The sequence below is a fragment of the Stegastes partitus genome, unplaced genomic scaffold (genome assembly GCF_000690725.1).
Source record: "Stegastes partitus isolate 25-593 unplaced genomic scaffold, Stegastes_partitus-1.0.2 Scaffold1027, whole genome shotgun sequence".
Lineage (NCBI taxonomy): Eukaryota > Metazoa > Chordata > Actinopteri > Pomacentridae > Stegastes > Stegastes partitus.
Window position 1 is genome coordinate 180,344 of NW_007578758.1, and position 27,481 is coordinate 207,824.

At 44.3% G+C, this 27,481-nt stretch overlaps 1 protein-coding gene across 1 annotated transcript in view; it reads left to right on the forward strand.

Moving 5' to 3' along the window:
• LOC103367210 (ADP-ribosylation factor-like protein 15) overlaps positions 1 to 27,481 on the forward strand; it is a 109,114-nt gene that overhangs the window by 32,309 nt on the left and 49,324 nt on the right. The window contains exons 2-3 of the mRNA XM_008295175.1: positions 19,068 to 19,212; positions 20,670 to 20,729. Of these exons, the coding sequence (XP_008293397.1) occupies positions 19,068 to 19,212; positions 20,670 to 20,729 (205 nt within the window). The remainder of the gene's footprint in view (positions 1 to 19,067; positions 19,213 to 20,669; positions 20,730 to 27,481) is intronic.

A 27,481-nucleotide genomic window follows, 5' to 3' on the forward strand; every position in this document is an offset into this window, starting at 1 on the left:
TTGCTATATTTTGGCTTCCTCCTTTTTTGAGTCCCACATATGAGGCCATTATGCTGCTTTTTTTTAGATACAGAAATGCGAGGCTATTTCCGTTGCAACAGTCATATCATCCTTTTTGACTTAAAACGCCGCCCCCTAAATATGAGGTCCAATAGCCTTGATTTCTTATTTTTAATTGTATCATCGCTTAATTACATTTTTTGATTTGTGTCTCCTTACATCCCTCATACTCTAAATAACTCCTGATAAGCCGCACAGAAATAAAACATACAGAAAGCTCACTTTAGTCTCAATGTAAGCTCTCAGTCTTCAACCTACTCATACACCCACCTGGCTCCAGTCACACACACTTGCTACGTAAGAAAGAAAGAAAGAAAGAAAGAAAGAAAGAAAGAAAGAAAGAAAGAAAACAACAGAACAGATTAAATATATTCAATGTAATGTTTGTTCATGTCTAAATGTTTAGAAAACTGTGCTTCTGTGACAGTTTTAAGCTAAATTAAGGGTTCTTAGATCTGCTCATGAGGCTTTGCAGCACTATACATTATGTCCAGGCCAAGCGCACATGTCGTGTCCATTCCTGTACGTGTGAATGTCCTGTTGTAGGCTGTCATGATTCATAAACTTCTGGCAATCTACAGCAATTATTCATGACAAGTAGCACCTCCTGTGTGTGGGTGGGAGCTAATGGAGTCATGTTGACATGTTTCAGCAGGCAGGCCGTCTGATTTCTCGCACCGGATCACATGGTTTGAGCTGTGTTTACATCATTTGGTTATTTTCCACATGCTAGACTGAACTTTATATGACAGAATATGTTTGTAGGTTAGACTGCATGAGACCACATGTTGTAACGTCCCCCAGGCTGCTGATCTACAGCAACAGAGGCTGCAGCTTACAGCATGGAACTGAAGTGCTGCCTGTACAGCCTGTAAAGCTGCCGGAAGCTCACCGAAGCAGAACTTTGGTGGTGTTACCTTCAAAATAAGGTTTTGTTTACTTTCTTTTAAATGAAAATATATTTATTACATAATAATAATAACAATAATAGTAACGATAATAATAATAATAACAAGAAGAAAAAGAAGAAGAAGAAGAAGAAGAAGAAATTTAGAATACTAAAAGCTAAAATTCATTTTTGCACAATGCTTTTTTCAGGTGGGTGGTTGTTTGTTCAACATGTTTTACTTCTAGACCCCCAAAACTCACCGGTGGGTTTAAATGATATGGTACTATTTTTTAATTTTGTTTTTTAATTACCAAACTGATGCCATCTCTCAGCGTCAGAACCTTTAAAAACAGAAAGAAATGTTGGATTTTAAGCCTTCTGACTGTAATTGAACTATTTATGTGTGGTTCTGTGGAAAAAATTAACCCATTCTGACCTTAACATAGTCATATTTAGGAGAGGGACAAGAACGAAAGCAAAGAGAGGCTGAGAAAATAAAAATAAACGCATTGGATCAATGAAATAAATGCAGCATTGGTCTATAAACGGTACACAGAATAACACGCTGTTGGTGAAACATCTGTCTAGAGTTGATGTGCAGATCTTGGCCAATGGTCACACATTTAATCCGTCTTCTTCTACCTTCCTGCTAGCTACATGCTACCCTACAGGACACAACGACAGCCTCTGGGCAGCAGCCGACACAGTACGTACACACAGCTGCTTTAATGACTCCTCACCACCCTGCATGTAAATGTTTCATCAAAACAGATGAAAGATAATAGAACAACTGCATGACTTGTTAATACCATTATTATTATTACTACTACTATTAGAGCATCCTCTCATACTGTCTCTGTACGTGGATTGCCAGCTGGAAAGAACTTCAGAGGGTCACCAAAATGACTGAGAAGGTCACTGGATGCCCTCCGCCCACACTGGAGGACCTTCATGGCTCCTTCTGCCTCAGGAGAGCCGACACCATCCTGAAGGACTCTGACCATCCGGGTCACTTCCTGTTTGAGCTGCTCGGGCAAACGGTACAGGGAACATCAGAACCAGGACTAATAGACTGAAGAACAGCTTCTTTCCAACTGCTGTCAGAGCCATAAACGCCTCTTTATCATAATAAGTGCAATATATTATAAATATGCAACTACATCTGTGCAATATACACTGTGTTTATTATTTAATTTCATCTTTATATATAGTTTTTTTTAATACATTTTTTATTTTATGTTGTATGTAGTTGTTTAAAAAGTTTGTTAATGCGAGACGTCTGGATAACGAGACAGTGAGTTTCAACAACTCGCTCCTGGATGAAATTAACATTTGTAGAGAATATAATTCAGTGTAATTTCTCTCGTGGCTCCAGATTCCAGCTCATAAAATTCACTCATGCGTCCTCTGGGTGGAGCCATGCAGTCACTGATCTCCTCATTAGCTCACCTGCTCACTGACTACACAAGTTTAATTTTAGCATTTCCTCTGAAACAAAGCGTCCCACGACGCTTCGTGTGCTTTGCTTTAACGCACTGTACCTTTGTCGCCAGCTGCACATACGGCCGTGCATTAAGCTTTAAACACATGAACTTTTGGATGTTTGCTCGTGTTACATGAACTCAGACCGTTGGATGCGATGCTTAATATGTACCAGCCAAAGGAAATCACAAGCTATTGTATTTAAGGGGTCAACTGAGGTTGCTTCACCCAGTAAAGGAAATTCCTTCAGACTTTTTGCGTCGCCCGCTTAAATGTGGTTTCTTCTAAGGCATTAACAAGGATGGTCATAAGAGGATGTATGGAAAAGCTCTGGACAGTTAAGGGCAAACTGAAAGTGTTGGATTTTTTCTGCGGTGTTTGAAGTGATGTGCAGCAACGTTGCGAAGCCACACCAAAGTCGCGTCGTCGCGGGGTTCCGTCTGACGAAAGTTTACTGTCTTTTGTTCTGGCTTATTTATTGTGTGCTATCGTTCTCACTCTTCTAGAGCCGAAGCGAAAGGGACCGAAAACATATGAAAGGTTTTAGGACCCTCTGCGTCATCGATGATTACATACCGAATGTATTCGCCTTGATTAAAACCATTTACCCCCCCGCGCATGATTTATCGTGCACTTCCTTTTTCCTGTTTTTGATACCTGTCTTAAAATCAATTTCCGTGGCCGTATTGAGTTTACATGGGGATTTCAGGAAACAGAGGCCTTGATCGTAACGTCTCATCTTTAAGGCAACACTCAGTAGAGATTATTTAGGATCTGCGGTCTGAAATCATTCCAATCTTGTTCAAAATTAGAAACACCTTGAGGTTTCTTTTAAAAAAAATAATTCATTCAAGTTAGCTCCTTTAGATCTCTGCAGCGATGTGCCGATCCCATTTTCCCATGCACGTTCGGTCGGAATCGGGAGGCTGGATGCGCTCTCTTTGATAGGGGCTACCTCTGAATGGGGTTGCACTGCGTCCTGTCTTAGGTAGGCCTGTGATGGATCATGGCACAGTTGGCCTCTGACTGTTCTTTCCTGTCTTTGACTAAGTAAACGTTTCCCTCTGTGCTCGCTCGTTTATGAAAGCTCCTTTGCGCAATACTGCCATACGCACAACATCTGTCCATCAGCCTTGGCTCTTTACTCCGTGTGTGTGTGTGTGTGTGTGTGTGTGTGTGTGTGTGTGTGTGTGTGTGCGCACATGTGTCTCTCTCTCCCACTTGTCTGGCGTCCATCGACTCTTCCGGTAAAGTATGATTTTGTTAGTAATGCGGAGTCCTTGGCTTCGTGCGGTTTCTGAATCACAGCCTCACATGATGTTAATCTGCTCTGTCTTTTATGTAATTATTTATTTAGCCATTTACCGGGTGCAACTCCTCACTGATTGTTTACGCGATTAAGTTACGGCGCTCGCTTTCATCCGACTCTCTCTCATAATGTTTGTCTAGTATATGTTAGCAAAGTGATATTCTTGCCATATATCAAGCTCCCTTTTGTGAGACATTGAAAATATTCCTTCATCCAGTAGGTGTCAGGATAATGCAGACCAAACATGCACCAGTTGGTGAAGCAGTAATTACATACTGAATGATGATTTACCAAACTTCAGACATCTCCGTTTACAATACCAGCATATCAGTATGTTTTTTATTTTTTTCATTTTTTTTGCAGAACAAAGACCGTGGGTTGTTATGCGAGGCAGTTAAATTGTTAGCCAAATTATTAGTATCATTTATTGAGTTTTATGCCTGTCCCTGTAAAGGATTATGATGGCCTTGTATCATGTGATATGTTTTTGTCCCCTTTGAAGTAGGAGAGACATGTGGAGTCCATTGGCTTTAGTCGAACTCCCTGTGTGGGATTTAGTCGTTTGTGTCGTGGTAGGCTACACACACACACACACACACACACATCTCCCCGGTTCAGCCCGTAGCCTCTTCGATCTTCATGTTTCTCACACATGCACTCAGCAGTACGTATTAGCCGCACATGTTCTGTGGCGTTGATGACTCCGTGTTCACTGGGTTTGAAAAGAAAAAGTGACATTAAACATAAACTTTCAGCTCTAATTTGAGGGTGTTTACAGGCACATCGATTCATGAATTGTTGTCCTTTTCGTACATAATACCGCAGCCCTGGGGGGGGGGGATCTAAAACAAAATAAATTAGGAGAAACATGAAGTATTTATATTTTTGTTGCAGCTTCTTTGGCGTCTTGCAGTCATAATCCAGCAGGCCTGTTCTGCAGCCCTGTTGTTGAAAGAGCTTTTTATGTTCACTTTTTTTTGTGCACGATCTGTTTGAGTGAGGTCAAGAAGCTAACGTAGCCAGTCAAATAAAAAAATACCATAAACAGAACCTGCTTTGGACACAAGTTTGCTGTTTTATTTGAAGTCCAATTTGCTGTGCTCAGCCAAATAGATAACCAACACGTCGCTGCTGTAATCCTTTGACTGCTTTGCATACGCTCATGCAGGTCATTTGGGTGCAGCCGAACTGCTCTGACACCCTGTTGGCCGATGCCCAGTCCTCACCCGCTGCAAGCTGCATGCAGATATGCAACCTGTGCTCTAGGTCGAGCACATGTTTAGCCTTTATTGACTGTGTAATCGTGACCCTGGATGATCTAAAGACAAGCCATTAAGCAGCAGGCGTCATGGCTCAATGTGGCGTCAGAGCGTTGACCATGATTCAGACTGCTGAGGGTTTATGGAGGTTCTCTCTCTGTATCAAAAGAATATACGACACCTGTATCATATGGTGAAGGAATTCGCTTGATGGGTTTGGACTAGTGGAGGCCACAATCTGGTTCTGATTTGCTATTACATAAGCACTTTGAGACTTTTGTTTTTGAGAAGTTTTTCTTTGTCGGGGGGGAAGAAAAAAAAAAGCAAAGGAAAACAAAATAACAAACAAGAGATCGGCTCCAAAAGCAAATGTGGTGCACAAACAGTTCTGGGTTCACAACGGAGGCCATTTTATCGAGCCACCCCTTCAAACCCCCAACAAACCATATCTCTGCACAATTAGCGAGAGGTGAACGGGTTTAGACGGAGGGCTGAGGGGGAGCTAGTTAAAGCTGGCGCCCACAACAGTCCCCCTACAATGCAGCGGAGCCCCTCAAATGGCAGATAAACAATGTACCTGAAGCAAACAGCGGGCAGCGACGGCCATTTGCGACGGGAGACGGACACAAACCGGCGACGGCGGGGTGACGAGAGGTAGGTGAAAGTGGATTTTGAGCCTTACCCTTCTAAGGATCCGCCAGTCACAACTGAGGGGCCCAAAGCGTGTGATTATTAATTACTGATGGCTTCCCAGCCTTTGAAAATCAGGGGGCCGCAGACATCAGATGTGTGGAAGAGGCCTGTCATTACCATCACAGAAACAATGCTCGAATTTGGCTGTCATGCATTTTTGCCTAATTGACTGTTTTGATGCAGTTTTTTTTTTTTCTCCATTTTGTTTTTGAGGGGGCACGGATGCCCCCCCACTCCCCCGAGTCTTGATGAGGAGAACTTGGTGGGCTTTCAGCTTCACCCAGCAAGAACCTTCCGGAGGTTCTTTGATGGCAAGAAAAGCCACTGGAGACCTCAGGGGCCTCATCGGCCTCCATTTATGTATCTGCACCATAACACTCCATTTCTGATTCCTGACATGAAATGAGTGAGGAGGAAAAGTAATGTATGAATGGCATACAGTGTGTGTAAGTGAATGTATGTGTTATATGGAGTGTGTGTGTGTCTGCGGGGTGGTACTTTTTGTGTGTGTGTGAGGCTGCGATGAAAGGGGGAGGCCAGGGACCCACAAACCACATGAGGGGTCTCCTTATTTGCATAATTAACTGTTGACACTAACTGTGCTTAATGAAGGCCTATTGAAGTCATTGACCCTTTTACACAGCCAGCCCCTGGGAATGAGACAGAGGCTCCTCCGGCAAAGGTTAAAACAATGTGTCTGGTTAACTTCCGACAAACGCGCCGAAACGCCCCAAAGTCTCAAAGATTCATGCTCAATGGGAAAGGTTATGGCACAGAACGACCTGTGATTTCCCAGAACTGAAACACCACCAGATGTTTGGCTTTGGCGTTTCAGCCCTGATTATTGTTGATTTTTAATTTTTTTTGCCCAGTCACTTAATTTTCCCGACGATATTTGAGAAAAATTTGACAGCAGAGTTGTGTAACGGAGTAAGACGGCATCATTTAGATCAGGTCTCTGTTGCCTCTGTTTTGTAGGTGTGGTTACAAAAAAGTCTTTCTCTGCAAAACTCTGTCCGTAATTTGTTTTATTTGAGAAGAGTTAGTCGAGCAAAGGGTTCAGTTGAGGCGTTTTTGACTTTCTGCTTCGGTAGCCTTCATTTTAAGATAAGTGAATACAGCATTTGATAGCAGCATTATATTTTAAATGAGCGAAGCATCTTCCAGAGCAGAGTGGATATTTGCCAGAGAAGCATTTATGATGTGGATCAAGTATCCTAAAAAACAAAACCTCTTGATTTTACACTTCAATTTACATGTTTATATGTTACAGATAGCGTTATTTATTTTTATTTTTTTTTACGGAGAGCATGTTGGGTTTTATGTGTAAGTCTATTATTAGGAAAGGGAGGCACCAGCCACTTTTCAGCCATTAAAATGCCAGAAATCAAGTGAAAGCCAACAGTGTGTAAACTGGAGGTGTGTGGTCACAAAGGGCCGTGGCTGGTGCTCCTCTTGTGGAAAACACACTTACACACTGACAGACCACTTAGCACGTTGCTGTGATTCCTTTGTACAACCTTGTAAATGGGCTCATTCATGGCTTTGTGTTTCTGTTTGAGAAAAACAACATTTGTTGTATTTATTTTTTTAAGAATTTCAAATGACATCTTTGTTGTTTTTGGTTTAAAAATTATTTTAAAATTGAAATACACTAGTAAGTTTGAAATGAGAGACTTTAGTCAGTGCAGTTACACACCTAAATAATTAGTATTTTAAAGATTATAACGTTATGATGTGGTGCATTTCTCCATTTAGTTGATGGACCATAGTATGTTAAATGTGTGAGACATTTACCCACATGGTCGTGGATATACGGTGATATTTTTCATTACAGCGGTTTAGTTGTAACCCACCTGTTGATACCAATGCAGAGGTTGGCCAACACAAAATGCTTTAATCCAATATAGCAAACTGTTTTTGGGGGGTCACAACACTGAGCGTCACGTTGAAGACAGCCCTGCTTTGCCTGTTAAAACCACTTTAATATCGGCATCAGTAGGTGACGATTCCTGAAAGTCGAGCTTCTATTCCAGTTGGACAACCACAGCTAACAAGCAACTAACATTAGCGGCCTCCCCTTCTGTCGCTCTCTATGAAAATTAGCATTTTATATTGGGAATGACATTTCAATAATGTCTGAAAGGTTAACACAGTTTGAGTCATGCTTTGTCCAGAGTTTATATAGAGAAAGACTGAAACTGTGTCACAAGACTAAAAAAAAAGCTAAATTGTCAAGCGGTAGGTTTTGAGATGCGTAGTATTGTGTTCCTACATATACGTACCTTCCAACCTCCCAAACAAACCCAGTCAAACTCAGTTATTGCTCCACTGCCCCTCACTCGTTGTGTTTTGTTGTTGACCAACAGTTAGACTAAAGAGAACTGCTCACATGTAGTCGCTCTCACGCCAGGTGTGAACTGGAATCTCTCTCAGTTGGACACAGATCCGGTCCATCTGGACGTAAGACGGGCAAAAGTCTTTCTGATCCGCGACTACTGTAGCGTTTGCACTCGTGTAGAGTTTCACCTGCCTGTATAACCGCGAGGCTCCGAGGCGCATGTGAAATATTGTGGAAAGAATATGCACAATAAAAAAAATAAAAGAAGAGCGTAAGTATCACCTGAGGGAAGATTTAAAGACGCCAGCAGTATCTTGAGGTTGCAATAAGGAAACAAAGCGTGTGCAGGACATAGTCAAGTGTCACATCACTGCCTCTGCGACTTCTCCAGAGTCCAGATGTGTTTAATGTGCGATGATGGATTTCCTCTTATTTCTTCTTCTTCCCTTTGAAACCACTTGGTGCTCTCCTAATGTCTTAACATTACTAAAAGGTCTTGATCCTTCGCTTCCTGAAAATGTTCCTTTGTTTTCTTTCTGGCGTCACTGTCGGCATCACTCCTGGGGTTCGATAGCAAAATACACAGATTAGCCAAGCTGCAGCGCTCGGATTTCTTATCAAAACCTTTATCTCTTCTTGTTCTTATTCATTTGCAAAGACTGTATCTGTAGTCGTAGCGTGTTATAGTGTTATAGATGACTAAAATGACTTTCTTTTGTTAGTTAATTGAGCTCCATCAAAGCCTCTTACTGAACTCTGGCAAAGACTGTTGTGTAGTTCAGCAGCATAAATACCAGCAATCAGCTAATTAACCTCATAGTTGTCCATCAAGACCTACATTGATTGGATAAATCAGGTGTAACAGTCGGTACTCAATCAATCAATCAGCCTTCAACGTTTCACATCTTCTGCCGCTCACCTCGTTTTCAAGTCGCAGCTACAGGTTGTGAACATCAACCGAGCTTAACATCGATTAAATCATTAGCTGCCACTATAAAAGCTATTATTTGTGAAGCCACCTGATAGACGAGCGGTTAGCTCACATACCACACGGGTGTAAACGCCGCAGTCAGTCCCTGATTTGATTCGTTTCTTCTCATAAAAAATACGGTGACAAACATTTTTATTTCTCGCCCGACGACAGCTCACCAGAGATCCGAACGGCATCTCTGAATTGTAGTTATTTCTACCTCGAGTTACTTGTGAACGACGAAAGCTAAATTTAACGAGATCGATAAGGGATTGAAGAGGCTTTGGATTTGTTACCGGATCCAGATTAGATCGCCGACCCCGAGCCCATTCACTACAGTTAATGGCTTTTCCATTTTGTTGGTCTTAAAAGCCTCCGGAGGCCTATTTACCATCCCCGTTCGGGGGTTTGTGGAACAGAGGGATTCGCTTTTTACGTCCTCTATAGTTCGTCATAGACTGCTTTTTCTCCTCTCCTCCCTCTTAATCCGCACACTTTGACGTGTCCAACAGGGTCACGGGGGACGTTATGGATGATCGCCGTGGCCTTGTTTGTAACGTATGACGTGAGGAATAGTTCGCCGTGTTAAAGAATCAAAGATTTTCTGTGTCCTCTGAGAATTTACTTGCGTTGAATAGGATTTTCCAGTTTGTCCTCCCGCCCTCCCCCCAGCTCATCAACCTAATTCTCGTCTTCTGCACAATGTATAAAAACAGATTTATTGTTCGGTTGGTCCCCATCAGTTTTTTTTTTTTTTTTTGTTTCAAAGGGGCCTAGAAATAGTTGATGGGGAGGGGTCTTTCACGTTTAACGACAATGTTCCTGAGCTTGAAACTTTCCCACACATTTTTCAGGCAGAATGGGGGCCCTAAGATTTGTTTTTATCAAAAAATTGAGTTAGTCGTCGATAGATAGATGCTGTATGAAAATGAGCTATAACTGATGTAAGTGGGACAAGTACCCTCCCCATCCACCCATCCCTTTTTATGTCTATGAGATGGGGCGCCCCCTACCCCCCTTGGTTCTTGCACACTGGTTTCAGGGCCTTCAAAAGGGGGCCCCTCAAGCTTTGATCCTCTATATGGGTGCTGAAAAACATCTTTTTGCCCTACACTGTGCCCAGGAAACCAAAGTTTTTGCCGCCGCCGTATGCTAATGCAGCCAAGCTAATCACCCTTCCCAATTACAAGATTTATATACCGTAATGGCGCCCAGTGGTACCCCCTTCAACCCTCAATTCTGTGGCCTCCTTATCTACCCTCTGGATGTCCCATGGAGCAAAGGTGTCTTCTGTCTGTGAATGCAGCTGCCTTGCCACCACCTCAGCCCCTTGCTTTCTTTTACAAAAAGAGGGTAACATGAAAACAGTTCTGTGGGTGGGCCCCTTAATGCTGTCCCCCTCATTCTCTACCTAATGTACTTTTCCAGTAAATGTCGCAAAACACACAGTAGCTCCAAAGTAGGCTCCAGACAGATAAATGTGTCGGCGAACGTCTAGTTGACCCGCTGTTTGGATAATATTTCTCCTATCAGTATCTTAACCATCAAACCCATTTAATCTTGTACCCATTATATTAGCAGACTCCCTCATTGTGGCTCATTTATCGTTTCTTCTTTGGTTTCTCTTTCTTCAGGCAGTTACAGTTTTAATCTTAATTGTGTTCAGGGGGGGACACGAAGGTTATGAACTCTGTTCATGAGAGGACATTTGTGCATTTGTAAAAATCAAAGTTAAAGTAATAAACTGTAGTTCACCCCAGGCTGCACTGTGGCCCACTCCTGGCCCCCTTGAAGGGGACAAATGTAGAACCCGTGCAGTGCTGGCTGAACTCTAAAGAGCTCTTGGATCGGTCCCAGATTCTCCTCAGGTGAACTCTTGTCTGGCTTGTATAGAGGGAGAATATGTTCTCTGCAGCAGAAGGACAGCAACTCCGTAGAAAGTCGTACTTTAGTTCAGCTGAGCCTGAGGTGTGTGTTTTAGCTGTTTGTCAAACTTGTGAACATGTAGTTTTAAGTGGAGCTCTAAGAAAAGTATCTACACATGGAAATCTGCACGACAGCAGTTTTGGATCCGTACGAGCTTCAGAGGGAGCGTTACAGATACTGCAAAACATTCAACACTGCACCACCAGTTTTTTTCTTGATATTATTTCTCCTCTTGCAAGATGCTGTGTTTTTGCAGGGAGCTGGACTCTGAAGCGTTAGTCTGTCCCCGAGGTAACTGGCATAAATCACTACATGTTGTCCTGGACACAGTTTGGAGACTTTATGTGGTGTAAATTTGCTTTAATCTGACAAAAGGCCTTCGGAGGCTGTTAAATACTTTTGAGCATACAGTAATCCTAATTGGTGGTGCTATGATTTCAGAAGCTGTTGTTTTGTTGAAGTGCTTTTTGCTTCTAATTTACTATTTGTACAGGAATGTTGACCTCCTGATATAATGCATGACCTGTTGTCCTGGGACTGTGCATGAGGGAGTGACACGTACACTGTCACTGCATTACGACAATAAATAATTATTTGCTGTATTGCAATCTAAAGGTCAGGGCCTTTACAATGGCTTTGGGAATGGTGCGCATTGTATACTTTTGTTTTGTGTGTGTGTGTATGTGAACCATAGCAGCGGGCACTTACTGCCACATCCAGATGGTGCTGGAAACAAACAGGGCTACGCTGTAGGACCCCTCAATAGGACCGTCTAGACTGGTCCCTGACCAGACAGATACAGCCTCCCATCAACTTAGCGTTTGTCAGATTTATGGTAATGGTCCTGCAACAGTCTTCCTGTCAGTGACATCAAGATTTACAGCACTGACACCCACCCCCCACCCACCCCCTGCCACACACATATATGCCATCCTCATCCTGAACACTCCTTTTATCCCACACACTCCTGCGAATGCACCCTCCCCAGCCCCAGCCGCTTTCTCTCTGCATCCGTCTTCTCTGAGAGCCCGCTCGCTGCTACTGAACCGGGCCTCGTCCGTGTGACCGGGAGTTGTGGAAGTGTGTTTATGTCAGCGAGGTTAGCAAGAAGGCTGAGTGCATGAAGTTCTCCAGCCTCCTTCTCTAAAAGCATCACACAACCCCAGTGGAAAAAAAAAAAAAAAGAGCCCCTCTCGGGGTGGCAAAACCACCCAAGCCCCCTCTGTCCCCTTAACAATAGGTTGTGTCAGGGTTTCCTGTTAATCCTCTGTGATGAAGCTTGAGTGTTTTTGGGGTGAAGGGTTTGGGAGCAGGGAGAGGTGGTGGTGCAGAGAAGTTGGGGAGGGGGCTGTTGGGTTGGTGTGGTTTTTGGGGGTGACCCAGAGATACTGAGCGGTGGAGAGTTTAGAGAGTAAGGAGCAGAGGGGAAGAAGGGATACATTATTGGTGGTGGAGTGCAAGTGGAGGACAGACAGAGAACCCCATGTATGCGGATTAGTGTCGCCCCCTCTTTCATGTAGGCGTTTTTGGGTGGTAACCCGATCCCTGGGCCCTAGCCCTAGTGAGCCCAGTGGGAAAGGCTTCCTGACAGATATCCCGTCCATTCTCAGCCCAAGTGTTTTTCCAAGGCTGCTCCTCTGCCTTTGATCTGGCCTCCTCCTGGACCACGCAGGGTCACACGCTACCATGTCAGGCCAGATAGGAGAAGGCTCACAGTGGAGCTGCTCACTAAAGAGGGGAAGCCGAGCAAGGTAGCTGCTGCAGTCCACCGTTCAGAGTCCCGATCCGTAGTCTAGACCCGTCTGGGTTATCTGTGAAAGTGGAGTTTACGTCCCAGACGGTCGCTCACATTCCTCCTCCGGCCAGATTAATGAGGTGATTGCACCTCTGCTCATCGGTTTTTCTGCTTGGTTCTGGAACACTGTGTTCGCTGTGATGAGAACGATTCTTTTGGGAATGTTCTGGCATTTTAATCGCACTAAACGTCCTCCTGTGCTGTAAATGTTAATGATCAATAGAGACAGTAATGCTAGGGACATAATGTATGTGAACGTCTTAGAGCTGTTATTGTGTTTTATTGAATCAGTCACAGCACCTGAGTGACAACAACCGAGTGTTGCTTCTCCCCTTTGCAGTGCAGTGGATGCAGTGTGTTCCAGCATAAAGCTGGGGGGGGCGCTCTAACTTCACTCTATGGCTTTCTCAGTGTGTGTGTGTGTGTGCGTGTGTGTGTTCCAGCTTGTCTCCTTGTCCAGACACCTTAGCGTCAGGGCAATAGTGTTCGAGCTCTGAAACGAGGTCCAGACAGACAGAAGTGGGATGAATGAATTGGGTAGCGGGGGTGATAGGGGAGAGAGAGGGAGAGAGAGGGAGAGAGTGAGGGAGAGAGTGGATGTTGCTTCAGAATAAGGGGATGATGTGCCTGCAAAACAGTGACAAGCAAATCAGCTTTAAAACAGGGCCTCCCCGTACACACACAGACAAGCAGGCATAATGGGTTGTGGGTTGTTTTGTCGACTTAAGTAAGACACGGTCTACTTCACCAGACGGGATGTTGAGCTGGTGCAGACAGGGTCATCTTATTATTGCTGTACGTCTGTCATTTCAGTCCAGTAGGTCTTTGTGATGGCGCGTTTTAAGCCGTCCAAGTCAACGGCAGACACATTCAACATTCGCTGCATCAAAAACATTCCACACAACTGGATGTGCATTGTCGAGGCAGGATGGGAATGGGAGCGATGCGTATCCCCCAAATGTTCCAGTGTACTCTTTCGGTGTGTGTGTGTGCGTCTTGTGTAGGTGTCTGTGTTTGTTCAGGGATCTATTTCTGATGCGGGGTAATGAATGGCACCTGTTTAGTGTCCTTAACTGGCCATCATTTTTGAAGTGCAGCAAATCTTGTGTTTCATCACCCGCGGCTACAGTTGAAAGCGTATCGGGATTCCTCGCTGCCAAATCCGCATTTTGTTTGTTTTTATCTCGCAGTTAGGAGCTTTAAGAAAACATTCAATCATGCCTGTAGTGACAAGCATCACGCCTGCAGTATCGTCTCGCCTGCGCCCTCGGGGAGGAAAATCTGCCACCTCGAGAGGCGCAACGGCGATAGCGGGAGCGTTTCGAAAAATGCACTTCGGTTACCACACCTACTTGTCTGAAATGCACGCCGTGTTGTAACGCGGAATAAAAAAAGGTGGTGGTGGGTGGTGGGTGGTGGACCCAGGTCTGGAGCGTTCTGCGGTTGGCGTGGTAACAGCCAAGCATGGGAAGAGTCCAGCGAGCGGCGTTGTGTGTCTAGCATGTCTATCTCACCCCTTAACGAGAATGGCATGCAGCGCGCCCCACACACCCCCTTCACTCACTGTACCCAACCACACTGTGTCCCACTGTTCAACCCCCATTCAGCTTCAAAGCGGCAAATATCAACAACAACTGAAGGGGGGGGGGGGTGGAGAGGAGGGAGGGAGGAGAGAAGATGAATGAGGATGAATGAATGTGGCCATCCATCCCACCCCCACCTTTGCCCGCACACTCCCTCTACGCTTCCTTCATCCCTGACAGACTGCCTTCCTGGACGTCCTTCTCCGCTGCAGGCCTGTGTTATGACTGTGGCCGGTGTGTATTACACACATAGCTGTTAGCGCCGCTCCTCCGTCGGGACGCCCATATAAAGGACTGTCATTTCCAAAGGTCAGGAGTGAGCCCTGCACGCAAGTGTTGTCCCGACACTTGGTCTGGAAAAATAAGAGCGGCCTGCTTGTCCATCCATGTCTGTCTGTCTGTCTGTCTGCAGGGGCTATGACTACCACAGACCGGTGTTTCCTCCTCCTCTCCTCTTTCCTTACTGTTCTTAAGATACTCTGATTATGTAAATTAACAGCCAAGGAGGAAGCCATGGTTTGCTTCTTGGTGTGCGGAGTGACCGGAAATGTTTTGAGGTAAATATGACACAGCAGGCGTTATTATATTTAATAAAATGACAGCACTTCTCTGCACCGTTTAAGAGGATGTGCTCGGTTTTTACTGCGTGAACATCGTTTGTGCATCTGAGGCTCATGTGCTGAAGAAAGTGTACTTTTGGATTTGACTCGCTGTAGGCACTCAGCACATCCACGCTGACATTTTGGCAACAGATTTCCTTCATCCATAGCTTCCAGATTAACACCCCAGTTCTTTTTTTTTTTTTTGACAAAGTGCAGAATGTGGGCCAGATGTAAGGCCAGGCCAAGTCATTAGGCACTTACTTCTGCTAAACCACAGCACTCTAAGTATTTCTTTTTTTCCACAGTCTTGCAGAAATTCTTGGTCTCCTGGAGGGAGACTTTTTTTTCCCCCCCAACAAGATTATGATCTGACCTAATAAACACCTCCCTATTTTTGTATATGCTTAATGTGCCCCCCTTGCTGTCCATGTTTTTCATTTTGGAAACAAATTCGTCTTCTGAAATACCTCTGCTGAAGAGTCCGTGGGGTTTAACGTCAGCACCCTCTTATCGTATCCCAGCAAAACGCTGTTTTATCCCATCTCGTCTACCTAAGCAGTTGTGCTGAAGTGTGGAATTTTTGTGGACTTTGGATGCCGCGGCCCAAACATCTGGATAAACACAATATGATTTAATGATGCTAATGATGCAGAAAGACTGCAAACTTTTTCTTGGCAAGACTTTGCATTAATTATGTGGTTGCCCGTAGTATTCCAGCAGCAGCAGCAGCGTTACTTGATGCTGCACACCTGTTTAGATGTTTTGTGCAAAAAAAAAACTTTTCCTGTTGCTGTTTGCATTAATGTACGTTCCTCAGTAAAAAATAAATAAAATGCACGTACACGAAGGATCTTTCAGACTGGGTAATGCATATCAAAATACCCAGCAGGCACATTAGCTGGCCGTGTGCTAAGTGTAGTTATTTCACTACCGAGGCAGGGAGACATCCAGCACATGCAAGCTGGTTGGGGTACTTCGGTTCAGAACATACTGTCATGCCACTGCCTATTTTCCCGTCCTGCGGTGTCTCGACAGGACCCAGAGAGTACAAGAGTGAAACACGAACTAGTCTGCTGCGGTGCTAGTGGCTTCCTCCTAACCCACATTTATTACCTCTAAAAATACAAAGTGGTTTTCTAAAAAGAGCCTGGCTTCTATTCCGTCCAACTACGTCAGGTGAATTTGCAGCATGATGGATTATGACTCACTGACAAAAAAGGTTTTCCTTGAAATTTTTCAACTCTGCCTGAACCCTTCAGTTTGTAATTCCTGAACCCTGTGGCTCAATCTTTTTCCATTTACGCGCTATCCAAATATCCGCGGACATGTCCTGTGTTAACTGTATGCAAATTATCGGCGTGGAGGTCAGCGGGCTCCGCGGTGACACTGGATAGGCCGCTTGTTTGACAATGTTTGACTTTAAGCAGCGTTTAAAGGAAAATATTGGGGAAAGAACTGCAGCAATATTTTCCTTTCATACCATTAATATTCCTTTTAACTCTTAATGCGGGCGCCCCCGTCATTTACTAAATGCTAATAAGTTCAATATCAACTTGGGCTCTGGTCTGCTGCCTGGAGGCTCAATTATGTCACCCATTAAAAGCCTTGACATCTTTTTCAAATTGGAGGCTGGGGGGCTGTTTAGCTCTCCTTTCTGTCATGCATCCTTTTCATCTAGGAAATAAGTGCAGCCTGGCTACGTCTTCAGTGATATGATTCTCATTTACATAAAGCCGAGCTAATCATCTTTCACTACAACAGTGAGGTAATGTCTCGGCAGGTCTTTCAGGGAAGCACAATTAAAACATGTCCAATCCTGTAAGAGGCAGCTAATCAATAAAGTCTAGCACCGGCAGACTTTTATGTAGAGTGTTTTGGCAGGAAGCTTGTCCCGCTTTAACGAACAGGTGGCCTTATGGGAGTTTAATGGTAACTTAAATAAACGAGGATTGCGGCTGATGGGCCTTCGTAGGCGCTGGTTTTCCTACATGACAGCACATGTGAGAATGCTTTAACAACTCAGTCACTTTCTGTTGAATTCAATCTCCATCTCAGCTGTTAGTCTGGATGCCTCAGAGATCTGTGCAGGTAGTCATCACAGGACGCTCTCATCTGAGCCCTCGGTCCCAGTGACACAGCACACTGACTCTCAAATCACCGAGTGTGTGGTTGACAGGGAGGGGCATGTTTTGAAGTAAGCAAAGGCCCTCCGACATATTTATTTTTCTCCTGTGAGCCTTTTGACCAAGCTCTCCTCGTCAATCTTGTGCTGTCAAAAAGGGCCAGAGGTGGGAGCCGCCATCCCTCTCTCACAGGGGCCACTGTGTACATGGGGACCCTGGGGTCAGGCCCTGGATGCTCCTTTGGTAACTGTTGTGAAATCTCAACTCCCTGGTGGGAGTTGTCCTCTCTGCCTGCTCCCACATAGCCGGTGGGGCAGCAGCCTTCTTTGTTGCCTTCTTTGTCATGTACACTTGGTCTAGAAATAATTTCATCAGGAGGTGACAAAAAGGAAAGTCCTCCAGCTCGCAGCAGCTTCACAGCTCCTCCAGTTCTTCCATCTCTACTCATGTCAACCCTTTGCTTGTTCTGAGAGATTAACTGTCAGCTCAGAGGACTGACAGCTGATGGGTACATTTCATCCTCTACACAAACCTTCACATGTAAGTTCAGGGAAAGCAGGTGACAGTCAGAGGTGGCAAGAGGAGAAAAAGAACAAGACAGAAAATAGAACGACCTAATCAAACCAAGTTTGTACATGTGTTCCCCCATCTGACACGCGTGTGTTTCTGATCTTACCGTTTTTCTGGAAGAGGAGAATGTTTCCTGTTTGAGCAGACTAGCGGGTTCACCGAGGAGTCGGGGGGGTCGGGTTGCTCAGCCGACGTCTGGTTCTGCTGAAGCAGATTCCCCACATCTCCATCAAACAGCAGCTCTGTTTTGGCATGACTCTGAAAACTGACCCTGGTGGTCACTGATGTCTTGGGGTCCGTGGAAGAACTGAGGCTGGAATACTCTTTTCTGATCTCCTGTTCTGCTCCGGTTTAAAGCAAACGAAGGGGCTGCGTCTCGTAGCAGCTGCTGCTAACCTGAGAAAAGAAAAATATTCGTTCAAGACAAGAACTTGATTTTAATAGTAATTCTTGTATTTTTATATTAAACCTGAATCTTAAACATTTATCACACACACACCTGATAATGATTATTTGTTTATCCTTATCGGTTTCTACGCTGAGCTGCAGCTTTTTTTGGCCCGAGCACACCTGGACAGTGTGTACACAGATGTGCAGCAGTTCCACTAATGCACGTGTTTTACTTCTTGTTAGTCTTTGATTGAACGGAGTAACAGTGTGTTGAACAGGGTCGTCCCCTGACATGAGCGGTACAGAATCCCGTGTTGATGTTCCTCCACCTGAAATGTGATATAGTGGATGGGTGGGAGACTGTGTGTGTGTGTTTGTGTGTGTGTGTGTGTGTGTGTGTGTGTCTGCCCTGCCTTGTCCAGACTGGTTCCTGTCTTGCTAATAAAAGAGATCTCTTTTTAGTTTTGGATACTGATCTCTCCACACAAGTTTAAAGATCTCATTCACGGTTCACACTGCATTTGCCCCTTAATGTCTCACAGCAGGCCCTCAGTCCCAGGCCGTGATTCATGGAGTGACAGGTCTGCCTCTGGCCGCCATAAGGGCCCAATCAGACAGGGTCCACAAGCAGACAAAAACATGTTGCACCAGCGCTTCCATGCGTGCATCTGACTCTCCTCTTCAGCTTAACATATTATTTCCATGTAGACTTTTGCTCCATAGGACACGACCACATTAAATCATACAAGAACGACTACTTGCACTCTTTTGTTGTTCCTCATTCTTTTTGTTTTAATGCTTCTGCTGGGACACGGTTAAACGTTTTGCTCCTCTAACATGAACTGACAATCTGGAAGTGTTTCATATGCCAGACCTGTTTTTGACATGCACCGGGGTTTCCTGCTCCATCATACGACAGACTAGCCGGAACGCCCACGAGACGGTTCCTACGACGTTAGCGTTTACTCGGTTGTTTTGATTACAAGCGCAGAATCTTAATCACCAGCCCCCCGCCTCCCTGCGGGCGGGTGCATTTGGCCTGTTTTCCAACGCTTTCTTGTTTGCTTTGTTTTAGTGTTTTCGGGCACTGTGCTGTAAAGGACCCCCGCCACCCAGACCAGAGTATGACGTGGTGTGCATTGGCCTGACAGGTGCTGGAAAGACCAGCTTGCTCTCTCGCCTCTGCAGTGAGGGCAGCGACGGCATCGTTCCCACAACAGGTATGTGCATGTAACATATTGATCTGTGTAAAAGAGGGCTTTTTTTTCTCCTTTTCTTTTAAAGAGAACAAATGTGCGCTGAGATCGAAGCACTCGCCCTCCAGTCATTTCCCTTCCCTCACATGTGTTCCTGAAAGCTTCTGAAAGGCCTTCAAGAACATATTGTTCTTCATTAGAATCACAGATAGATAATATTATCCAGGTATTAAAGCTTTCCAATATGGGGAAGAATGCCTTCAGTGTGTTTTCCAAGTCCCCGTGTGCGTGCCAGAATTGATTTTAGGATGTCGCCAGCCAATACTCGGTTTCTTTCCCGCAGTCAAGTGGGAGGCTGGTGTTGTGCATGTCCAGAAGAGAAGAAGGCTTTAGGGTTAGTACATCATTCTCCTGGTAGTCAACACTCTGCTTTCCATATATGCAGCGCAGTCCCTCAAGAACACTGACATTCCTCCTTCCTCCCCTGGCTTTGACAGCAGCACTGTTGAGCTGTTGCAGAAGTCCCATTTTAGATTTAGCCTTTGTCCAAAAAGAGGCTAAATATAAAGCCATTCCCAAACGTGCTGCGCATTACCGTTAGCTTGTGCGTCTCCGTGGAGTGAACACCTGCCTGCGCCTGCCACTGAGCTGGCCTTAATAGATAAAATATGTCGATTACCTACCTTAGCGGAGAATTATTTCGGTGAACTTCTCTGAAATGAGATTTAGCTGTCAGCACTTTCTGCCTCTGCCAACATCTACAGAAGGAAGATCACGAAGGCCAACGAGGGGGGAGCTCTCATGTGGTTCCCTTCACTTCTTACTTCATTTGCGCTGATGTAATGCGCTTAAAAACTACGCTCGGCAATTAATTTCGACGTGGAGAAAATCATAATCTGTTTTGTATCATGCGTCTCCTCCTATTTGTGAGCGCTGCCCGGGGAGGAGTTCCCACCGAGACGATTTAGCGTATTTTGAGCAACATTAAATCTCGTCCTTCAGTGGGTTTCTTTACCATTTCCCACTATTTCCAGTATGCAACCGCAGAAACAAACCACATAATACATGGTAACACTTTAGAGATTAGTTCTATCCTCCACTAACCCCAGCATAGAACAAAACACTTTTCTGTTTAGCTTTTCTTGTTTTTCTGTTTTGCTAACCCGGACCACACAAAGTGTTTTTCTTTCGTGTTTATAACACAAATATGTTGTCAGTCCTCTGTGTGTTCACCAGCTGGTGGTTTGGAAAAGGTACACCAAATATCCTCCGGGAAACTTAATGATAAAATAGAGTTTTTTTAAAGTTAGATTTTTGTGCTCGCTATTGAAAGGTGATGTAGCCAACATTCCTGAAAGCTGACTCTCATCACTTATAACATGTGCTGGCCACACATATGCAAACACACACACACACATATAGACACACTCACAGCTTCTACATGTCTGTATAATAATGGACTTTTACTTTTCTCCTTTTAGGTTTCAGCATCAAAGCAGTGCCATTCCCAAATGCCATCTTGAATGTAAAAGAACTAGGAGGTAAGAAATGCGGCCTGTAAAGCTTTCACAACTGACAGCTTTCTTATTCGATGCGATCATCTGCTTGCCAACAGTTCTTGGATGAAGTGGAGTGATGTTTTTGTGGGACATCAGCAGGTTCATTGGCTGCAGCAGTCCCACAGTAACTCCAGTAGGGATCTGAATGTGTTTTTTTTTTGCATCTGTAATATTTCAAAGCATTCGTGACAAAAAAAATATTGAGTTGCAGGTATTTGCTGCCTGCTTCACATATAAAGGTATTTAAAATAAGATTTAGCCGACTCTCATGCACTGTTTAGTGTCATGTGAGGTGAAGGATCAAGCACAGCGTGTAAATCCATCACTGTTGTGGTTTATTTCATTAGTTTACCACCAAATCTTCACACTGGCTTCTTTCTCCAAGGATGCTCTTTGAGTGTTTTGCTAACCTTACAATTAAGCAACAGCTTATCTGAAATCTAAACTTCATAAATGTGCAGACTTGCCCTGTTAATATTCAGCAATTATACTGGTTCAAATATCTCTTCACCTTAATTGTTTACGCAAAGAACCGTGTACGTCAGGGATGTAAAAGTATGCTTGTTTTTTTTGTGTTTTTTTTAACCTCCAGTAGCGTTTCACAGTTCGATCAGACGTGTGTACAGACGTCAGACCTGTTAGTGGTTTCTGAAGTGGCTGTACAACCTGCACCCTGTTATTCTTGGAAATGTACAGCACTCGAGGAAACCGTATAATAAGCTGATGAGGGGGACTTGAAGCGGAGGCCGAGATGCATAAACAGAACAAATGCATCGGGACTCCTTAAAGGGAGCCTTGAGAGAGGGATCCGTCTGCTGCAAGCAACTCGGTGACACGCAGAATTTATTGTTTTGTTGAGAGTTCGGATAATTTATGTTGTTTTCTGCGGAGTATAGGCACATGACAGGTGCAGCGCATATTTTGAAGGCTCACCCAAACTAGCCTCCTGAAAAGATGAAACGCACACACACACACACACACACACACACACACACACAAAGAGGCACCGGGGGACCACCAACGAGGGTGCTACCAAATTTGGACTGAGCACATTAGGGGGTTTTCAAAAGAGGTTTTTCTGGATTGGGTCAAACCCAGTCTGGTGGTGGTAACATTATTGTGGTTGGAAAAACACTGGTCCCATGGATGACACATTTGATTTAGAGACGTTAGTATAGGCTGCCACCACAGCAAAGGATGATGAAATCTGTTCTCTTTTTCTCTTTGCCCCCCTGCCTGAACACTTACTCCCCTGCTCCCTTTCTTGTAAATACACAGAGCGCAAGAATTTGAGCGATTTATGGTGCCATCCGTTATGGATGAGTTGAAGAGGGTAAAAAACAAGCACACGATGTTTTGACGCCTCTGCTGACTACCTTTTATTGGGAACACAGTATTGGATCGGGGCTTCGCTCTGAGGTGAGATGTTGACATGCAACCCTGCTCTGTGTAAAGGCGTGCACCTCTTATTCCAAGTCGACGTGACGTAAATGCGGAGTCCAGAGAGTTGGTACTCTTGCATAATGTTCCACCGGTCCGTTTGCATAATGAGCCCTTCGGATCGTTTTCTGATTAAAGCAGCCCTTTTCGACACCGTTGTAACTTACTCAACACTTCCCATTTCTGTCAGTGTTCTTTTTTTCCTGCCCTCTCCCTATGGCTTTAGAACAAGCAAACATGCCTGGTTTGGTTCTATGTTATTTTGCACTGCATCAATGATGCAGAAAAATGATACAAGATGTGACGCACAGACATCAGTATTCCTGACCCTGAAAACCTTGTTTTACACAATACCTTTGTGGCTTGTTCTCTTTACTCAGCCTTGACTAAAGCGAGGGAAGAATGGCTTGTTGAGAAGCGTGAGGAAGTGAAGCACTTCCCATACGCTTCCTTCCTCTCCCACCGGAAAGTCCATTGGATGTCAACGAGGTATTCTCCCTTTACAGTCAGAAACGTAAAGCAAACCTTGTGTATCCAGGTGACCTTAAGTGCCATCGGCTGGAAAGAACCTTTTCAACATGGCTGATAAATTATTTGTTTGTCAGTATTCGTTTCTTTTGCAAGTAGAACAGTTAAAATACATGAAATCATAGGAAACCTCTTCTCAAAACCTCAAACCTGCACACTGTTTAAATGCAGCTGTTCTATTCTTGTTGTTCCCGTGGCTTGGTATGCGTGATTATTGCTCAACCTCGTTCGTCTGGAAGGCAAAAGTGGTTTAAGTTGAACTGGGAGAGGGCACGTGGGAGTATGTTAAGGTCAGCACCTCTGGCATGCAGGGAACTCGTGCATACAGCGGAGAGCAGGGAGTTATCCTAACTTGGTACTTGGAGTTGTCTCAGAAGCCAGTTTTCCTTGATGTCATTAAAATGTTCCAGGCCATAAAGCCACTTAAGTGTAGCTAACCCACAGGTTTTACCTGTATTGCCAAAACACGGAGCGTTTCAGCTGTGTTTTTTCAATCTTCAGTCTCGAGCACATTTGAGGGGACAGAAAGGCCCTATTTTAATCAAACCAGCTGTCTGCGCTGACAGCGGAGCAGCTTGTGTTTTACTTGCCGAGCATCTTTGTAAACATGAGCCAAAACATATTTTTACTCTTAGTCTATTTTCCTGTTTTTTTTACGTGCCTAACTATATTGATTATGTATTGGCCTCCGAGCGCTCCCAGAATGCAGGTGACTTACAGACTCAGACGGAGCATTGGAGCTGCTGCTCTGCTAGTGTCCTGCTAGCGTCCTGCTAGCGTCCTGCTCGCGCTACGCCTTCAGCGGAGACACGTTGCGAGCCCGGCTATGCATTTTTAACTCGCCCTGTCTTGAGTGCACTGGACCAGATTGTCAGAAGTGCAAACCGCGCTTTGAACCAGAGGCAGAAATCAGCAGGCGTCCCGGATCCATGATGCCTGTAATGACTCAGGCTCGGCTATATGTTTGTCTCACTCATGCATTTGTCATGGAGATCTCCGCAGTCTTGTTTTAATTTGTCCTCTTTCTCATCTTCGGCTGCGGTTTCTGTCTCTGTTTTCTGTCTTTTCTTTCCGCCTCCCATGCCTTTGCTCTCTACAGATGCATCTGGACTGTGCTGTTAGTTTGCTGTCTTTTTCTTCTTTCTATTTGTGAAGCTTTTCTTGCTTATTGATTTAAACATATCGTCTGAACTTGATAAAGCACTCTGCCCCACAGCTTTTAGACAGGACTTGTGTGTTTATCATGTAAATAATCTAATTATTTACATCTTTCTGCAGTGCCTTGAGTTCCTAAACATAGTATAAGAAGGATAAGGAAGAACATATTTAATAACGATGGAGAAACTAGATGTAAGTTGTGTGTACATGTGCATGGAAGATTTGAATAAAAAAGATATTCTGTGACGACAGTGTGGCTGCATAAAAAGACAAAATAATTCAAAGTCAGCCTGAAGCTTAACCTGAGACAGATAAATAAGCTAAATAAATTGGGTGAATCACAAGTATTTGTGGGAAAAAAAAACAGAAAAAAAACCTGCCGTGCGTCGTCTCTCTTATGTGGCCGTCCAAGTCATCCTGCGGTCTGTCGTAGCCACTTCTCAACACACCGAGCCACTGCCACCTGCATGCCACGTCGTACAACTTTCTCAGAACTGATTTGAAATTATAATCTGATATTGAAAAGATAACCACGTAGAATTGTGCATTTTCATTCAGCATGAGTAGATGGATAATATTCAGCCAATCAGTGGGAAACGAGGCAAAACTGCATCTTTGTTTTGACTCATCTGAATAAAGTGGAATTATATTGTTATTATTTTTACTTTTTTTGTTATTTTTCTGGTTGACGTTGCTAATTTGGCCTCTGGTGGTCTTTAGCTTGACATGCATTTACAACTGAGCTGGTGCCAGGTATGAGGCTGAGGTGGGAAAGGCACCTCCAGTGTGAACGTGTGTGTGTGTGTGTATATGTGTGTGAACAATGACATGACGTCAAGTCTAGACGGACCATTTCACAGTGTGCATTCATGTCACAGGGTGACAGCTGATGAAGTGCTTCTAATAAACACCACACATCGCTGCTGCTGCTGCTGCTGTTCTTTGGTGTTGTGGTTCAGGGTCGAGGCTCTCGGTTTAAAGTCGAGTGGTACACATTTGTACATTTGTACGCCACAGCGTTGGTCGCCAGGCTTTCTGATGTGTTTCAGCATCTACAGCGCAGAGTTAGTAGAAGAAGATAATTGATTTGGTGTCATTTTAAGTTAATGAGCTTTTATCAGAAAAGCATTTTACTGTCTGTGGTGTCGAATTTAGTGCCTTTCCCCGCCTATGGAGAGACACCTTTTACTGTATAGAAAATGTTTATGTGCAGGTTGTGACTGAACAACTAAATCATCATGTTTCCCAAACAGAGGCGTCCTGCTGTGACCCGTGTTCTTGTGGATTCTGGATCAGATTCATGCTCAAACGTGTGTAAATAGATTTGAGAACTTCCCAAATAAGAATGAGAAATGATGGCACTCAGCAAGTTTACGTTTTGCTTTTGGAACGTCCTCTCGGTGAAGCGGTGCTGAAAACCAAAGGCTTCCGGAAAGCCAGCCAATCAGGAGAAAGTGGGCTTTCAGGAAGGGGGGCCTTAAAGAGCCCAGAGCTAACACTGTCTGTTTCATGCACTGAGCTGAACAGGCAGATGCATAAGACTTCTTCTTCCCCCAACTGGGAACCATATAAAGCTACTGTAGTGAAGTCCCAGAATGAAAATATAGAACTGGTGATGAACATATGTCCCTTTCAACTTGTCACTGCGATTCCTGGCACAAAGAACAAACACGAGGGGCGACAAGCCCGATGCAACAACATGACAGAATATTTATCAGTTGTCTATAACTGCCAACAGGCAAATGAAGTATGCGAGCACGTCTCGGAGCAAAACCACTACATAGTAGTCATCACAGCCCAATGTGGTTCTAATTACTCTCAAATATCACCACAGTATGTGTTACTTTTGCCCCAGCAGGGAAGCTTTTCCTTTGCGTAGGAAAAGATCCAACCAAAATTGTAATAATTTGTAAATTGCCATTTGGGTTTAAAGCAGATGATGGCAGTCACGGACTCTTCTGATCTCCAAGTTCTGAGGACAAACGTGTAACTGATCTCTGTTCGAGGCCTCGTTCAAGGACCTTTCTACCTTCTTTGATGTTGTTATTCTTGTTGTTGATGCTGGTTGGACGGTGCGTTGCAGAGAAACCGTCGGCGTGTTCGACGTGCATCGACCAAACCGACGCTTAACGCAGAGCTGTTGATGAGCCGGCTGAATTCAACACGACTACTTTATTATGTGCATTTTTGCTCATCATGAAGCAGTTTAGATGAACAAATTGCCGTCTGTTGTACGTGCACATATTAACTGCACAGATAGGGGGCGTCCTCTTTAGTTGGGCTACTTAGGCTAATGCTAGCAGCTTGACGGTTGTGTAGTTAAAATGATAAAATCCATTAAAAGCGTTTTCCATGTTATTAAGCTTAACGTATCCACATTACGTTTCTTGTTCAATTCAGCAGATTTGGGTCAAATTATCGCCACGTGTTGTTTTTGTTTTTTTGGCACGGTTTTAGTATATAAATAATTTAATTCAGAACCAATACATCGGCGAGATAAGACACGGCCAAATTATTTACATACAGTGACACGGCTTATTTATCTCCAATATCGCACGGACCTGCACGTCCGTAAACATCCTCGTCAATTAATAAATGAGAAGAGCCGCTGTGTGTTGTGGGCTAAACGCCGCACAGGAGCTGTTTACTGAGAAACAGGCATGCAGGTTGGCGGGTATATCAACAGCTCAAGTGTTTTTCACGTCACTCCAGCTCCACAGTGAAGTAAGTAAACTTTATTACTAGAGCCTCCCTCACTAGTCCCGGCGCTCCCTCCCGTCGCTGTATTCTCGCTGTTTTGCTCAGAGAGAAAAGAAAACCCACTGTCTGTCTGTTTTTTGTTTGGGCGCCTTTAAAGAGGCTTGATTTCACTGTTTTAACTTTCAAGCATGCCTGAAAAAAAGCGACCTATTAGCAGCGTGTTTTCGTTTTCCTCAAGGTAAAAGCTGTCAAAGAATGTAAACAGCAGGAGGTGGAAGTTCTTGAGAAAGTGTTCAATCTGGCCGTGAATCTGAAACCATACCTGTGTCGATACCCAACAATAAACAGGACAAGCCTCGACAGTCGTCCTACGTCGACCAAAAGGAAAGAAAAATAAGGTCGTAGGGTTTCAACCGTGTTAACTCGGCGCTGAAACGAGCTCCACCGCACGCTGTTTGAATTTGTCCATGAATTCAGAACACAAACCGTTAAACACGACTGGAAGAGAATCTGAATTCAAGCAGAGGACTTTCTGCTCTTCATTTTTGCTGTGTAATTGCTTGCTCATGTTTTACTGGCATTTGCCTCTAAGTTTGGTTCATTAACTCGTAATCACACAGAAATCAGTAACCTGATCACTGACACGCTGCTGTCACTCGTGTTTGTACAACGAGCATGTGAGCTTTTCCCGTTCGCTCCTCTGGTTGCACTGCTGGCATCATGGATTCTGAAGAATCTTAAAATTTTCACGACGTGCTTTGTTCTGCAGTCAAACAGTGGCTCTAAACACCAAGTCCTAATTCTACCAGCAAGGTTTAAACTTTGCTTTGGTAAACAATAACAAATAACACAATGACTAGATGGATGCTCCACTGATGAGGTTGCTTCTCATCCTCTTATAAGTCGGA